The sequence below is a fragment of the Cryptotermes secundus genome, unplaced genomic scaffold (genome assembly GCF_002891405.2).
Source record: "Cryptotermes secundus unplaced genomic scaffold, Csec_1.0 scaffold468, whole genome shotgun sequence".
NCBI lineage: Eukaryota > Metazoa > Arthropoda > Insecta > Blattodea > Kalotermitidae > Cryptotermes > Cryptotermes secundus.
The window spans coordinates 947,732-964,384 of NW_019721526.1; the positions used below are offsets into that span (position 1 = coordinate 947,732).

General features: G+C 43.1%; 1 protein-coding gene across 1 annotated transcript in view; it reads left to right on the top strand.

The window, feature by feature from the left end:
- The window catches only part of LOC111875532 (phospholipase B1, membrane-associated), a 19,081-nt gene extending 8,766 nt beyond the window's left edge, over positions 1 to 10,315 (top strand). Inside the window, exons 3-5 of the mRNA XM_033755854.1 lie at positions 1,764 to 1,923; positions 8,049 to 8,203; positions 10,304 to 10,315. Of these exons, the coding sequence (XP_033611745.1) occupies positions 1,764 to 1,923; positions 8,049 to 8,203; positions 10,304 to 10,315 (327 nt within the window). The remainder of the gene's footprint in view (positions 1 to 1,763; positions 1,924 to 8,048; positions 8,204 to 10,303) is intronic.
- Positions 10,316 to 16,653: the final 6,338 nt, after the last annotated feature.

Below are 16,653 nucleotides of genomic sequence, written 5' to 3' on the forward strand. Positions count from 1 at the left end.
AGCGCTGACTCACCCACCGCGTCACTGCTGGTGTGGGGGGGGGCTCAGATTTCGCAACATGTCACACTATTGTATATTTAAATAAGAAATAAGTGTGTATTGTAAATATGTGTACATACAGACAATGGACTTATTAATACAGACTGACTGACAAATGACAGACCCGACCTCTCGTCAGAGAGGGCGCTACACATGGACAGGACAGTAACTTTCATTCAAAAGAAATATCTGATCATGAGCCACAGCTGGGGCTCGACACCAAGACAGACTGACTGACCGTCAGTTGCAACGTGACTCTGACTTTGACTGAATCGACTTTGACTTGACTTTGACTTGGCAATCATATGGACAGGACAGTAACTTTCATTTAAAAAGAAACAATTGGTCATGTGCCCCAGCCGGGGCTCGACACAAAGACAGACAGACTGACTGACTGTCAGTCGCAATGTCACTTTGACTTGCAATCATATGGCGTCTGCGCGAAGGAAGGATTTCAGTTCGTCTATTTAGACTCGTTCACAGACCGTACAAGAAGGGTGGCCGATTAATTGCTTGAAAGGAGTTACAGAGTTCAAGTTGTGCTGTGTTTCCCGCTATCATCAAATTCTGCGTTCTTATTAGAGTACTCGTTCGGAACTCTGGCATTACCAGGAGAGGAAACCATGAGGGACATGAAGTAGCATGATATTGTGACATAACTGCTCCATGCAAGAACGGCTGAACCACAGAAACAGCCGTTGCTAGTTTATACACGCACGCAACAGTAGAAAAACGGGTTTATGGAACCCGTTTCTAGGCAATGGCTCGATAATCACACTTCGTATTGGTGCTGATGTCACACAACAGAGCAGCAGTGTTTTCTTTGTGTCTGTGAAGCTTATGCATGGCAATGACGTAATTCCCAACAGTGCTTAGCTATCAAGTGACTTGTGTTTTCTGTGTGGTCTGCAGTAGAACTGTGTTTCCTGTATTGTCCGTGCCGCAGCTATATAAAGTAAGTCCGCTTGCAGTTAAGAGGAGTTTTAGTTGAATTCCGAGTTTCCGGGGTGATTGAACAAGAAATGTCAAGAAGACTTCATAGTGATTTGAAGTCCTAATTTTTATGCTGAGATCCGTTTCCAGGAGACGACTACTGAAGACTGAGAATCCTAATGTGTGTCCAAAGGTGGACTGGAAAATGTGTAAATCAGAGATAGCCCTGTATTATGTGTGATTAAGAGAACTTGTAACCGAAGTACCAATCAATCCAATCATTCGATCTGGAACCCGTTATTTTCGTCACGCGAAGCCCCTACGCGTGACAATATGGAAGTTAATGTCTGAAGACCAACTCAGACTGAAGAAATAATATACTGACGCAGGAACACAAACTGTTCTTTTTAGAATGAGAGAAGACAATTGTCCCAGCATGTCGGTTCCTTCCAACCGCTCGGTCTGTCTCATCACATCACCCGTACGCTAAGCACCAAGCGCAAACCTTTGCTGTAACGCGCGAATGGTCTCTACCAGTTTCTTCTAAGTTCTACTTGTTCTTCTATCTCGAAGACTGAGGCATCATTTTTCTTATTAAGAATCTACCAAAATACACCGCATCACATCCTACAAGGCAGCAATACTCGGTGAAATGAAGGTTCACAAAACTTTGTGAACACGCATTACAATTAGGTGTACTTACAATGAGATTTGTAGCTGTTAAGAACACGTCGCCATTTGCATTTAGTTTTCATCTTCATTCTGTTCAGTTGTGACGCTTCTTGTTACAGATAGTGACTGTGCTGATGGGCCACAACGACTTCTGCTCAGACATGTGTTACCGAGACTGGACGATCTTACCAGAGAAGACCAGAACGGAGTTAGAGATCGCCCTCAGCTACTTGCAGGAAAATATGCCGCGAGCATTGATCAACCTCGTACCGCCCCTGGGTAAGCTTGGCTTGAAAACAAAGAGATCATTCGTCCCCGATCATCGGGGGATAGTCAACGAAGTTAGACTCGTGTCACGGATTGATTTTGTCTCTGATTTGTTGAATAAATAAATGCAATTTTGAGAAATGAGAACCGGCATGGCTCAATCGGTACAGGGACAGACTGCGGAGTAGCCGATCAATTGCTATTGGTTGATTATAATGGAGCCGGGTCGTGAATATTTGGAAATCAGGGAGCTATGTGAAGGCGTTGGTAACAGAAACTTCGTTATTTCAGTTTAGTGTTAATGAAATTTAGAAGGGATTTATATGCTTGCCAATTAATTTGCTATACGAGATGCCGCCGGTAGAATTCATATGCCGACTAATCGGCAGTCTTCAATTAGTATTTCAACAGAATGGACTTAGATTACACGCACAGCGGTAATCCGTCCTCTCGTCAGAAAGAGCGTCCCACATCGGCTTTCATTCAGTCACGAATGGTTCTCATCAGTTCTTCGCAGAGCTCCATCTGGGCCCCTAACTTTGTTTGAATGGAGTCAGGCTCCTCCTGACGGACCTTCATAGCTTCTTATCCGGGCTCCAGCATCTGTACTTTTCCCCATATTTCGGCAAGGAGGCTATTACTGGACCATCTTGTTATAAGACGATATAACTACCTAGTGCAGTCTTCAGTCCTACTCAGTCAGTCCAACCAAATCCAGTTATACCGGTAAATCCCACTTCTGGCACCAGTTGTCACGTGTTAGTATCCAGACACAGGAATTTGACTGATAATGGGATTTATCGAAAACTTGTAACTCATAAGTACATAGGATTATAACAACCACACTCCACATATCCCTGTAGCACACGTTAAGTCTCAATTTGTTATAGTCTTCACTGGTTATTGTTAAGTAGCGGCTGTGAGCAGTGTATTGTCACGTATTTTGAGGTGTGAGTGACTTATAGACGGGTCTTGGATTGATGACCTAATTTATTGCAGCCTTACACAACTTCTTGCTACGCTTCACAAACCTCAATATGACGCACTGTGTTCTCTTCTCCGTCTTCGGCGGCCGACTCAAGTGACTGCCTCAGTTCTATTCAGCCTTCCTTGAACCCTCGATATACATACCATTGTGATGGTCTCAAGAGAAAACACCGTTTCCTATCTATTTTCTATTTTTACAAATGCGTGTTTATCTCACCGTTTCATAGAAATGGTAATTCTTATATTGCTGCGTCCTTGTTCATTTACGCCAGAATCTGTTTATCGAGTCGTTGCCTAGAAATGAACGTCTACTCTGGCTCCTGTATTCCGGCTTTCAGGCGTCATGTCACAGTATATTCATCTGTTTCCATACTTACAATCTTACAGGCTAGCGACTGTCTCATAAATAAACAACTTTCTATTCCAGTCCGGCCCTGTCCAGTAAATCTTCGCTGGCCTTCGCCAGTATATTCGTTCTTGTAAGATTTGAGGCTTTCACGGTGGTGACTATGAAGAAAGCAGTCTTCTGGGATTTGGCACCGTGTATATGTGGTGTTAACCGACGTTTCGGAGGAACGTATCGCCTCCATCTTCAGGGTAGAAGAAAAAATATAAGAAATCTGCAAGCGAAGAGACCGTGAGAACCGGTAAAAGCAGACTGTGAAACGTCGGTTAACACCACATATACACGGTGCCAAATCTCAGAAGACTGCTTTCTTCATATTCGTTCTTGTTCTTGGGCCCCGTCGGAATGCATAAACTAATGCATAGACCGTTTATGTGTTTGAAAATTGGATCGCCTCTTCGATGAGAGTAGGGGTTTGTTTTTCTGAGTAGGCGCCCCCTTTGTTTCGCCGTAATTGCTCCCGAGTTTATCCTCATTTGCGCAGCGTTCAGGTAAAGGCATTAACATTCGTACCTTATGGATACCACACAAGATTAGTCATTTTACTACAATGAATATTATCTATGCAAGGCATACACAATATATCCGTCAATACAGGATGCTGCTGCAGATAATGCCTTGATTTGCTATACCACTCCGAAAGGGCAGTTAATAACTAGAAAAGTAGTAGGCCTGACCGTCGCCAAGTTTAAGTCTCTTATACTTCCCATGCATGGCTTTTCCTCATCCAACACCATGTACTTTTGGATTTACATGGTTTATTATTATTATTATTATTATTATTATTATTATTATTTAACTGCAAATGGGTTTTCACCTGGTGGCAGTGGTACTACAATACGACAACAGACAAATAACACACATGAACACGTTCAAACAAAACATAGCACACAAATAAAACACAGCANTTTCATAGAAATGGTAATTCTTATATTGCTGCGTCCTTGTTCATTTACGCCAGAATCTGTTTATCGAGTCGTTGCCTAGAAATGAACGTCTACTCTGGCTCCTGTATTCCGGCTTTCAGGCGTCATGTCACAGTATATTCATCTGTTTCCATACTTACAATCTTACAGGCTAGCGACTGTCTCATAAATAAACAACTTTCTATTCCAGTCCGGCCCTGTCCAGTAAATCTTCGCTGGCCTTCGCCAGTATATTCGTTCTTGTAAGATTTGAGGCTTTCACGGTGGTGACTATGAAGAAAGCAGTCTTCTGGGATTTGGCACCGTGTATATGTGGTGTTAACCGACGTTTCGGAGGAACGTATCGCCTCCATCTTCAGGGTAGAAGAAAAAATATAAGAAATCTGCAAGCGGAGAGACCGTGAGAACCGGTAAAAGCAGACTGTGAAACGTCGGTTAACACCACATATACACGGTGCCAAATCTCAGAAGACTGCTTTCTTCATATTCGTTCTTGTTCTTGGGCCCCGTCGGAATGCATAAACTAATGCATAGACCGTTTATGTGTTTGAAAATTGGATCGCCTCTTCGATGAGAGTAGGGGTTTGTTTTTCTGAGTAGGCGCCCCCTTTGTTTCGCCGTAATTGCTCCCGAGTTTATCCTCATTTGCGCAGCGTTCAGGTAAAGGCATTAACATTCGTACCTTATGGATACCACACAAGATTAGTCATTTTACTACAATGAATATTATCTATGCAAGGCATACACAATATATCCGTCAATACAGGATGCTGCTGCAGATAATGCCTTGATTTGCTATACCACTCCGAAAGGGCAGTTAATAACTAGAAAAGTAGTAGGCCTGACCGTCGCCAAGTTTAAGTCTCTTATACTTCCCATGCATGGCTTTTCCTCATCCAACACCATGTACTTTTGGATTTACATGGTTTATTATTATTATTATTATTATTATTATTATTATTATTTAACTGCAAATGGGTTTTCACCTGGTGGCAGTGGTACTACAATACGACAACAGACAAATAACACACATGAACACGTTCAAACAAAACATAGCACACAAATAAACACAGCATACAAATGAAAAGTGAAACATACTATATAATTAACTAACAGCAATGAATGCATAATGCCATGTTCTCATTTTCCCTTCATTTCGCTTTACTACACTTACGTAATCCTCCCATCCTTAACACTTTTCACTTCACTTCACTTCACTTTTCACTTCACTTTTCACTTCACTTTTCACTTCACTTTTCACTTCACTTTTCACTTCACTTTTCACTTCACTTTTCACTTCACTTCACTGCATTATTTGATGATTTCCCCCACACCTTCTCTTCACTTTATGTATCACTTTCTTAACCCTTTCCTTAAAATTACTTTGTTTACAGGAGAGAGTCCCTAAAGCATCTGAAGGTAGTTTGTTCCAGATCTGTATGATCCTATTTGATAATGAGTATTTTCCGATATCTGTCCGTTTCTTTATGCTCCTAATTTTCTTGTCATGATCGCCCCTGCTCAGATAGCATGGCCTTTGTAATCTATCACCTGTTGAAGAGAGCGCATATACGAGCTATCTGCCTGCGTTGTGTCAAGGTTCCCCAGTTCAAATCATTGCTATGATGTGATTATTTCTGCCTGTGTCCTACATATACGTACTTTAGTAGTCGTGATGTCAGGAATTTTGAATTCCACGAGCAATTCGCGGACCGGTTTGCGTCTGTAGGGCTTTACCATAGCTAGGAGTGGTGTTTTCTACAGGCGCTGCAGTGTCAAGAGGTGAGCGTCCGTCACATGCTCCCAGGCTGACAACAATCAGAGCTTTGAGAATCGTAATATATACATACGCCCACTTTTGAATAAGGAACAGGTCTTTACGTACACTACGTGTTCAAGGCCCTGGCTACAGTCCTTTAGATATGGTGTTTCCATGTCGGCCTCTTGTCCAAGGTGACATCAACACACGTTACATTATTTACAAGAGATATGAACTGTCCGTTTATTTGTAGAACGATACCAGTATCTCTAAGTCTTTTGGAGAAATAGATGGCCTGAGTTCTTTCTTTACGTACCAGCCCTCAGCCTACCAATTCACTGCAGCGAGGCCACGTTGGAGTTTGCAGAGAACACGACATCTATGTTCCTCTGTTGCGTGAAAACAAGTATCGCCCGCTAACAGAGTAGGCTGTGTTCTAGGAGCAGCGGGGTCACGGTTTGTATATAGACTGTACAATACGTGTACTGGGGCAAGGACTGCCTTGAGGAAACCCTGTCGCTGTATCTCTTAGCCTCCAATAGTCATATTGCTACGTGCGTATACGTTGTTGCGGGAGCGGTCTTCGGTTGCCGTGGAAACGTGTTTGTCGGTCGTTGCCTAACAATGCACGATTGTTCTTGTTAAACACTTCCGGTTTTCAGCAATCATGTCACAACATTTCGCCATGCAATCAGTATAGGTGGGGGCACACGGTAGCGTAGTTGGTTGAAACACTATGCTACAAGCCGGAATGTCCCGATGAGGTCATTGGATTTTTTCAGTTTACCTAATCCTTCCAACCGCACTATGGCCCTAAGGTCGAATCAGCCTCTAACAGAAATGAGTACCAGGAATATTCTTGGGGGTAAAGGGCGGCCGGCGCTCAGGGCTGACAACCTTGCCGCCGTCTCTGAGCCGATTGTCTAGAAAATGTGGGAACCTCAGAATCTCACAACCCTATGGGCCTCCATGGCCTGTTACAGGGATACCTTTACTTACTTTTTTTTTTACTCAGTATAGATTATATGTTAATTCATGAACTTAAGTACAGTGCCCAATAAACCAGGATAAAACAAAATGTTAATTGTCCCACGAATCTTTTATGAGCCCAGAGTACCGCTGAATTTGTATTAAATGTGTCAGTTAAGCTGGGCTCACCGACTTCATAACCAATCGTGTGTTTTCAAAAGTCTGCTCTTCTAAACAAATTTCCAAAAGAGCGAATGTATTTTTCTTTATTTCTAGTGGGGTGGGACTAAGTCCCTTTTACTGCAGCCACTTCTGGCCTATTGTACCAGCCCCAGATGATAGGTGAGGGTGATTGTGGAGCAATTGGTGGAACGAAGATTGGCAGGGGAACCGAAGTACTCGGAGAAAACCTGCCCCAGCGCCACTTTTTCCGCCACAAATCCCACTTGACCACACCTGGGATGGAACCCGGGCCGCCGCGATGGGAAGCCAGCGACTAACCGCTTGAGCTATGGCGCGGCCCATTAGGGAGTGAATGTAACATTCATATATGTGTGTACTCAGAAGTAAACAAAATTAACTGCAAAACTGACAACTAATAAAGGACGAATAGGTACTTAATGTAGTGATTAATACGACGGACGGTACATTTGTTACAAACCTGAAAGTGATAAGTAACTGTCTTGCAGTAACTGGAACTAAAGACGCAAAACAAACAAAAAAGGAACTCCATGATTTTAGTCCGCAAGAGAACTATACCGATCGAGCGACCGCCGCTTGTTGGCGAAGTATAGCGCCAACATTTGCGGATAGAGGCTGTCGCGTGGTCAGCGCAACGAACCCCCACGGCCATTAATTTCTGTTTTCTAGACCGGAGCCTCTATTTCCTTGAAATAGCTCCTCATTTATCATCACGAGGCTGAGTGGACCCCGTTCCAGACCCATTAATTCTCAGAAAAAAAATTGACAGTGGCGGGAATCGAACCCGGACCTCGAGATCTGTAGCCAGGAACGCTGACCACGAGACCACAGATGTGGTTAAAGTTGCAAATTTATAGAAAACTTTGCTTACATTTTTGTGTTGATGCAGATGTGACGAACATTAAGTCCATTACCAATGCTGCCCCAGAATGTCAAATGTTCTTCCGCGTCGCCTGCTCCTGCTTCTTCGGGCCCAGAGGAGAGTATGGTCAAGAAGTATTTAAGAAAATCATCAAGATGAGCCAGCAGATCTACTTTGAAATCGTGAGTAGTGCTGTTGCATTTTGTTTCCTGGTGCAGCCTCTCGGTCTCTACTGTTGTTGGACGTACTCATTCTCTCTTGTTGCATTTGTAACAGCTTATGTTAAGTGGTCTTCAAGGGGTCTGTAGCCGTATCAAGTTGCTTTCACGGCTTTCAGTATCCATGAACCCATATTAAGGTAAATATTATCCACATTTTACACCTAATATCCATACACTCTGACTGAGCTGCAATAGATTTCTTTTGAGATAAACTGTATCTAGAATACAGTTTGTCAAAGAAGGCATGAAAACTGTTTATAAGTTTGACTTCATTCATGGTTTCATGCACTGCCAGTTCCAGTCTCTGATTTTTAGGGAGCCAAATTATTAATTTTGTGATATTTTCTGCAGTCTAGGAGCAACTTAATTTTCCTCTAAATTTATCGAAGTCCCGCCACAAGAAAACCCAAAGTAATTATCTCTAAGATATTCAGTTAAATCATGGGCGCTCAAGATGGGCAAAATGGCATCTCGTATGGAGGCAGCTGCTGTAGCTGTTGTTCCGTTGGATCCCAAATAGAAAGTCTGGAAAGGAGAATTACATGACATGGCATATCTTAGGGAAATCACCAATACTGGTTTGTTGTTACCTGTTACCAAAACACCTATGTCGATATGGTTTTCAAGTAAATATTTTACCGTTTTCTTTCTCATTTCCTGGGCTATATGGACAATAATATTGGTACAGCTGAATTGAAATATAACACCCTGCTCATGTTCAAAATTTAGCATCTATTGCTATTCTGTAAATGGCCTATTCATTTTTTCCATTATGTAGGAGGTACAAAAAATTCTCTTAACACCCTGTAATTTATATTTGCTCAATTTTACGTTACTTTATATTTTGTTAATTCCTGCTTCCAAATATATTTTCTTTGCTTAAATTTGTGTATTTCCCCATTTTTTTACGACATGCTACCTTTTTATGTTCTGATATTTCCTTTCTCATGCTCAGCTGTTGTGTTTCCTCTCTGCTTCTAAAATAAGTAACCCTTTGAAGGCATAACTGCATTTTTTGGTCGTGGTCCAATTTCTAATTTACTTATTTCAGCATACACATAACAGCCATAACAGTTTCTCACAACCAACAACTTATTTTCTTCTAGACCAACAATCTGTATTCTCAGTGTCCAGCAGAGGTAACGTATTTTTTTTATGCACTCCATCTGCACAGCACTTCTTCCGGTGGCCGCTTGGAACTTCATGTCAAGTTTCCCTCCTTCTTCAGGAGCCTTTTGCTTTTCCCACTATATAAACGTATAAACATGTGTCCGGATTTTGGACGGTTACGGAGTTATGACCGCTTTAAACTCAGAATAGAAGGTAACAATTACTGACAATAAACAGAACACAATAATAAACCAGCGTTTAAAATACATTTAAAGTATGAATGTAAAGTTAACTTCGTGAAATTACCTTTAATTTGAATTTATTGGTGCTTAAAGCTGATTTTCGGAAATGCCTCCGCCGGCCGCAACACAGGCTGCCTCTAGGTTGTGAACCGCGCGGGTACATACCAACCCACCACGCCTTAGGTAGCTCTCAAGTGTCGACATAACGAGAACGCTCTGTCTGTAGCTGGCTAAAAATAGCGACCCGTCAGATGATAGAAGCGGTTCACACGAAGGCGTGTACGGGAATGAAATAACGGTCATAACTCTGTAACCGTCCAAAATCACACACGTTTATATGAAATTTTTTGATCACAAAGACCTAGGAAATGATCTCCTTCAGTTATGCCCTGAAGTCGTGAAACACCATGTATATGTAGTGTATAAGGAACCATACTCGACAGTCTGTGGTATAAGGAACTACTTGAAATTTCTCTGAACGAACTGAGCCACAAATCAAGAATAACAAGAATCGCTTTACTATCAGCATGACTCTTGGTCAAGCAAAGTTTAATTTTTTGCTGGTACAACCTGCCGATATGATTCCTTAGCCGGTTTGGTCCACCAAGGCTTTAATTTATACTAGTCCTGAGAACGAGTGAGTACCACGTCAACTGCGGCACTAGATTCGGTCAGTAGACTGAAATGACTATCAATGACTTCATTTCAGCAAGCCTCTTAGTAAAACATTCTGCTTCTTATGGCACTGATAACGGCATTACGGAATACATGAATATTCTCCGGAAAGCGGATAAGCTAGAATACCTCTAAATTTTGGTCGAGGGACTATGTTATATCCGACGTATATTCCCGATATCCCGAGAATTTTTTTTTTAGTATCTCAAGGAAAACAATCACATATTGTCTTAGATAACACAAAAATCTTTAAAAATCATAATTTATATCACCGTACCAATTTTTATTTTACGATACAAGAACTCCGCGACTTTAGTCCGCAAGCGAACTATATCGACCAAGCGACCGCCGCTTGTCGGCGAAGTTAGTGCCAACTTTAGCGGATTGAGGGTGTCGTGTGGGCGACGCAACGAATCCCCACGGCCGTTAATTTCGGTTTTCTAGACCGGAGCAGCTATATAATCTTAAAAATTCATTCAATATTTTGAAATAACCGAAGAGCCAGCGATTCGCAGACGCTTGCAGTGTGAGTCTCCAGTCGCGTGAATATAAATGCTAGAGTTACAAAAAATTATAAAAATTATTTCAATTGTAGCTTAAGTATTTAAATAGATAATTAATTACTGATGGAACTTAATGTATTCGTAAAATACTTTCAGATGAAATTTCGTGTTTGTGAGTATTATGGTCTTTCCTTATATATGTATTTAAAACTAGACAGCTAAAGACAGCTTGAAGGTCCCCTAAGACCCACGGCTGTCATACAGAGAAACGCTGAACAAACAACTGTCATAAAGTAGAGAGGATTGATAAGTTTATACACGTATTTGAGTTGTTAAATGTTGAGTGAGCGATAATATCTGACATAGTATGGATATTATATTCCTTTCCTACTTCTGTGAGATAGAGTGAAGAAGAATTTCGGTAAACTGACTGTAAAATTATATATAAAGGGCGTTATTCTTTCATAAAAAATATAACAAATTTTTCGATTTTCAACACTATACTCAGACTGCCTAAAATATATTCACAAGAAGCACATAATCTGTAAGAGGGATGAATGAATAATGATCATTAGCAAATCCCAATTTCATAAAGGCAAGAAAGACTGCTTAATTAATGTGAGGCAAATCTCTATTAAGATAATCATAATCATATATAATTTCATTAAATTCTTAAAATCTGGAAGAAGTATATATCTTTTCATCGTACTTCACTGATGTCACTCCCGTCACCCTTGAGACCCCGTTGTTTTCTGCGGATAACAATTAGACCAAGCCCAAGACATCCGTAGCAACGCAAAAGAAGAAAAAGAATTTCCGAAATAGCGTCCAACGTCTACGTAGACGAATATAGCAGACCAATAAATAACAGTGAGAGAAAGGTAACAGTGAAACATTGCCGGTCACGGTAGCCGAGCGGTCTAAGGCATGCACTGTCTTCGCTCGCTCGGAAGCCGGGATCGTGGGTACGGATGTTTCCTGTGAGGTACGAACTGATTTCTTATATATTCTTATACACTGCCGGTCACTGTAGCCGAGCGGTCTAAGGCGTCTAAGGCATGCACTGTCTTCGCTCGCTCGGAAGCCGGAATCGTGGGTTCGGATGTTTCCTGTGAGGTACGAACTGATTTCTTATATATTCTTATACACTGCCGGTCACTGTAGCCGAGCGGTCTAAGGCGTCTAAGGCATGCACTGTCTTCGCTCGCTCGGAAGCCGGAATCGTGGGTTCGGATGTTTCCTGTGAGGTACGAACTGATTTCTTATATATTCTTATACACTGCCGGTCACTGTAGCCGAGCGGTCTAAGGCGTCTAAGGCATGCACTGTCTTCGCTCGCTCGGAAGCCGGAATCGTGGGTTCGGATGTTTCCTGTGAGGTACGAACTGATTTCTTATATATTCTTATACACTGCCGGTCACTGTAGCCGAGCGGTCTAAGGCGTCTAAGGCATGCACTGTCTTCGCTCGCTCGGAAGCCGGAATCGTGGGTTCGGATGTTTCCTGTGAGGTACGAACTGATTTCTTATATATTCTTATACACTGCCGGTCACTGTAGCCGAGCGGTCTAAGGCATGCACTGTCTTCGCTCGCTCGGAAGCCGGGATCGTGGTGTGCCGCTCGTCCGCTCTTACGGTCTGCTACCACAGCACCGTCACTCTGTGGCACCTTTCGGCTCCGTCTACCTTTCCTCAATCGGAGGGGGAAACGGTGCTCCGTCATACGGCTCTCGTGCTGTGCTCGCACGCTCCCTAAGTTAGAGTAAGGGATCCAAGCTAGCAGGGTGGTAAATCTAGTTACAAATGATGGCAATGAATATATTAACAAATAACAGAATTTAATAAACACAACAGAAATTAAACAGAACAACTCAACTAATTGCACATTTACATGCTCGCACACAGCGGCATCTAACTCGGGCAGAATGGCCCACATTTACTGGCGCAACAATTTGCCTTGGTTGCATGAAAACATAACTACTACTTTCTAGCCGGGCCACAAGCTGGGTCTAAACAAAATACACAATATAAATTATAAACACAGGTTTAACTAAACTGGTACAAGTTGCCGCCATACTACAAACCCAACGACGGGCGACTGCGGGCGATCTTGCCGGCCGCAAACCAGCCCACTACTTGCCGAAACCAATTTTGGACTCCCAGCCGAAGAGGAATTTGAGAATCACTCCGGCTGGCTCGGCGCCGCGAGCAAGGCCCTATGAATCCATAACCAAAACTGTCCTCCGAACTCGAATTAACTTCCAAGCAAGGCTCCCAGGGGTAGAAAGGAGGGGAGAGGGCAACACCACGTGACCCAGTCCCGCATGGGGATGGGGTGGGGGATAAGTTTAAGAACCTCGATCAAGGGACTGGAAGCCCATGACGTCATACCGGAGCCAATACATGGCTCAGTGGGTTCGAATCCCACTCAGGGCATGGATGTTTGCGTGCGTTTTCTGTGTTTGTCTACAGGTAGAGGCCTTGCGACGAGCTGATTACTCGGCCAAGGAGTCCTACCGAATGTGTAAGATCTAGAAAAACTGAAGTAAACGGAGAAGTTCATGGAGGTAGGCCTAGGCCCACTGGGGCTGTAGTGCCATTGAAAAAAAAAAAACGCGAAACATCAACATATGAACTGCTGCAGGTTAAGTGGAAGGAGCTCTTGACAATTTGCTGAATAAATAAAATGTTGCGGTCATGTCATAGGACCTGCACCCTCTAGACGTCAGGCTGGATCTCTACGCGATCGTCAGATTAATTCACTCAGATCTATTTACGGGAATATCAGAATACTGAATTTACGTCATTTAATTTTCATAATTCCCATTTGAGTATTCTCGTCTTTTTATTGTTTTATTTAGTCCTTCTCCCATTTAAATTTAAGCTTCAGAAAATATTCACTTACACCCTAACTAAATTTATTAATATGTTTTTCTCTACGCTAATTTAATAGCGATGTGGTAAATAACCGGAAGAAAATAAAAATTATATTGTAACGGAGTTGATCAACGCTTTGCCAGGCAACAGCTTTGTAATCACGAATACAGACAGCAATAGAAGGGAAACTGTGTTTTTAATACGCTCCGCGCCGGGCTGGCTCACGGAACTGTAGGACGTCTACTGCCAGGCAACGAAGCAGTAAACATGCATACATAGCAATGGAAGGCGGTGTTTTCCGTGGGGTCCGTGCAAAGGAATTATCTTGAAGAATAACGGTGCTACGAGGCAGTTCTGAGTTTTCGGTGGAAGATAACCATGGAAGGTTCATCGTAAAAGAAGAATAAGAAGTCGGCCTGTGATGACTTGGTGTGTGATTAGAATATTTCGTCATAGTGTGACTGTCTTAATTCTGTTACCAGAAGACGACTGGTGAAGACTAAGGATCCCAGTGCGTGTGCAACGGTGAACCGTAAATTGTGTAAATCGGCGATAGCGCTGAATTTGTAACCAAGGTGCTAATAAATCCAATCATCCGAACTAGAACCCGTCATTCTAGTCACGCGTACCACCCTACATGTGACAATATAGATATTATATTTTAAACTGAAGTACTCTGAAACTTAATGGGATGCATTGAAGAATTACGTAACATGAGACAATCAGTGTCATATGTCCCCGCTTTTAGCACCGCATGAGGAGTCTTCAGATCGCAGCTGGAGGAGATGACTTCTGGACACAGGCGGTAGGTGCGAATTTACTGAATAAGCAGTCGTACACAGCCGACAAGGGAGTCCGTCTGGGAGTGTCTAGCAAACCCTCACCATACAGAACTAAAGTGTTACAAGATTTTAGACAGGACTCGGAGTGGGGTATTAACGATTGTGATAACAAACCTTCGGGTTCAATAAAAGTCGGGAAATTTTCACTAAGTGACTTAGTTTCTCAAAAAGTCGCGCCATAGCTCAAGCGGTTAGTCGCTGGCTTCCCACCGCGGCCGCCCGGGTTCGATCCCGGGTCTGGTCAAGTGGGATTTTTGGTGGACAAAGTGGCACTGGGGTAGGTTTTCTCCGAGTACTTCAGTTTCCCCTGCCAATCTTCATTCCATCAATTGTTCCACAATCACCCTCACCTATCATCTGCCCCAGACAATAGGCCAGAAGTGGCCGCAGTACAAGAGACTTAGTCCCACCCCGCTAGCAATAAAAAAAAGTTTCTGAAAAAGGGCTGCGTTCCACGTTACCATTGCACAAAATAAGAATAAACACATTTTAATGGTCCCGCTATAAGAAAGGCACCAAATAAACAACATACTCCGTGTCCTGTAGTCCGCAAGCGAACTATACCGACCGAGGGACCGTCGCTTGCTGGCGAAGTTGAATGTATGAATGAATGTATGAGGGGTAGGACTTCCCGGCCCTTGCACGGCGACCTACAGTGGTCTATTGTGCTTCTCTGCCGGCGAAGTTTGTTGCCAACTTTTGCGGATATAGGTGTCACGTGGTCAGCGCAATGAATCCCCATGGTCGTTAATTCCGGTTTTCTAGACCTGAGCTGCTATTTCCTTGAAATAGCTCCTCAGTTTTCCTCACGAGGCTGAGTGGACCCCGTTCCAGACCCACTACTTCTCAGAAAATCTGGTAGCGCCGGGAATCGAACCCGGACCTCTGGATCTGTAGCCAGGAACGCTGACCACTAGACCACAGAGGCGGTCTAAGATAGGTACCAGTAATAAATAATATATTACAGCACATTACAAATATGTTTCCAGTCTTATTGAATTTTTCGGACCAGAAGTCCTTAGGTAACATGAGTGTCCCGTCTGTTGCAGGTAAATAATGATCGATACGCAAACAAAGAGGATTTTGCAGTTGTGGTACAGCCGTTCTCCCTCAATGCTAAATTCCACTATACAACGAAAGGAGACAAAAACGTCACCGACCTGTCCGACCTTGCAGCGGACTGCTTGCATCTCAGCCAGAAGGGACACGCTCTGGGTAAGATCCTCGTGCTGACAGCTGACTTTACAGTACGACGCTGCCAGAGGCACGCGGAGTTGTATTAAAGTTGCTGGTCGCTGGCTTGGCGCATCTTCTCCTTTCGGAGTTATTAACATTAGCCCAAAGTCTTTCTACCTTCCTTAATTTATCTTTTTCTTACTCCCCTAATCCCTAGCCAGGGTAGCATAGTCGGTATCGCCACTAGCTACGGGCTGGATGACCAAGAGGTTGGAGTTCGAGTCCCGGTAGGGTCAAGAATTTTCACTTCTCCACGTCGTCTAGACCGGTTCTGGGGTCCATTCAACCTCCAATCCAATGGGTACTAGGGGGAGCTCTCTCCCAGGAGGCAAAATGACCGGGGCGTGTAGCTAACCGCTCACCTCCAACTAGTGCCGAGGTCAAGAAAATGTGGATCTATATATCTACTCCCCCATAGGCCTTCAAGGCGTAGTGCTGAAATAATTAAGCACAGAGACAACTTTACCTTTATTCCCCTTATCTCTTTCATGCACTTTGAATTTCACACACACTCTTATATTTTTTCCTTCCCAATTTCCCTTCTTTATTTACCTATGCTTTTTTCCGTTCTATCTTTCTCTCTTGATTTCTTTCAGGTATTATCTGTCGTACAATTACAAACATTCTGCAGCGAGTCACTCGATTACCAATTTATAGAATTATAGTGTTTTAATGTGACTATAATCTCTATTTTTATGGAAGCTTGCATAGGAGAATCCCCCCAAAGGTGTCTCCACCTTGTCATGGTGTGACTCTGTGACCTGGAGAGCTATGCTGGTGGTAGTTTAACTACCAGTAGGGTCACCCATGCCGGAAAGGTCAAAGGGTAGAGTCCAGACTAAGAGAGATACCCTGGTCCTCAAGGCTAGGTGTTGGGCCTGTTGGGCCTGAGGCTAACAACCTCATCCTGTAAAACGAATTTTGTTCA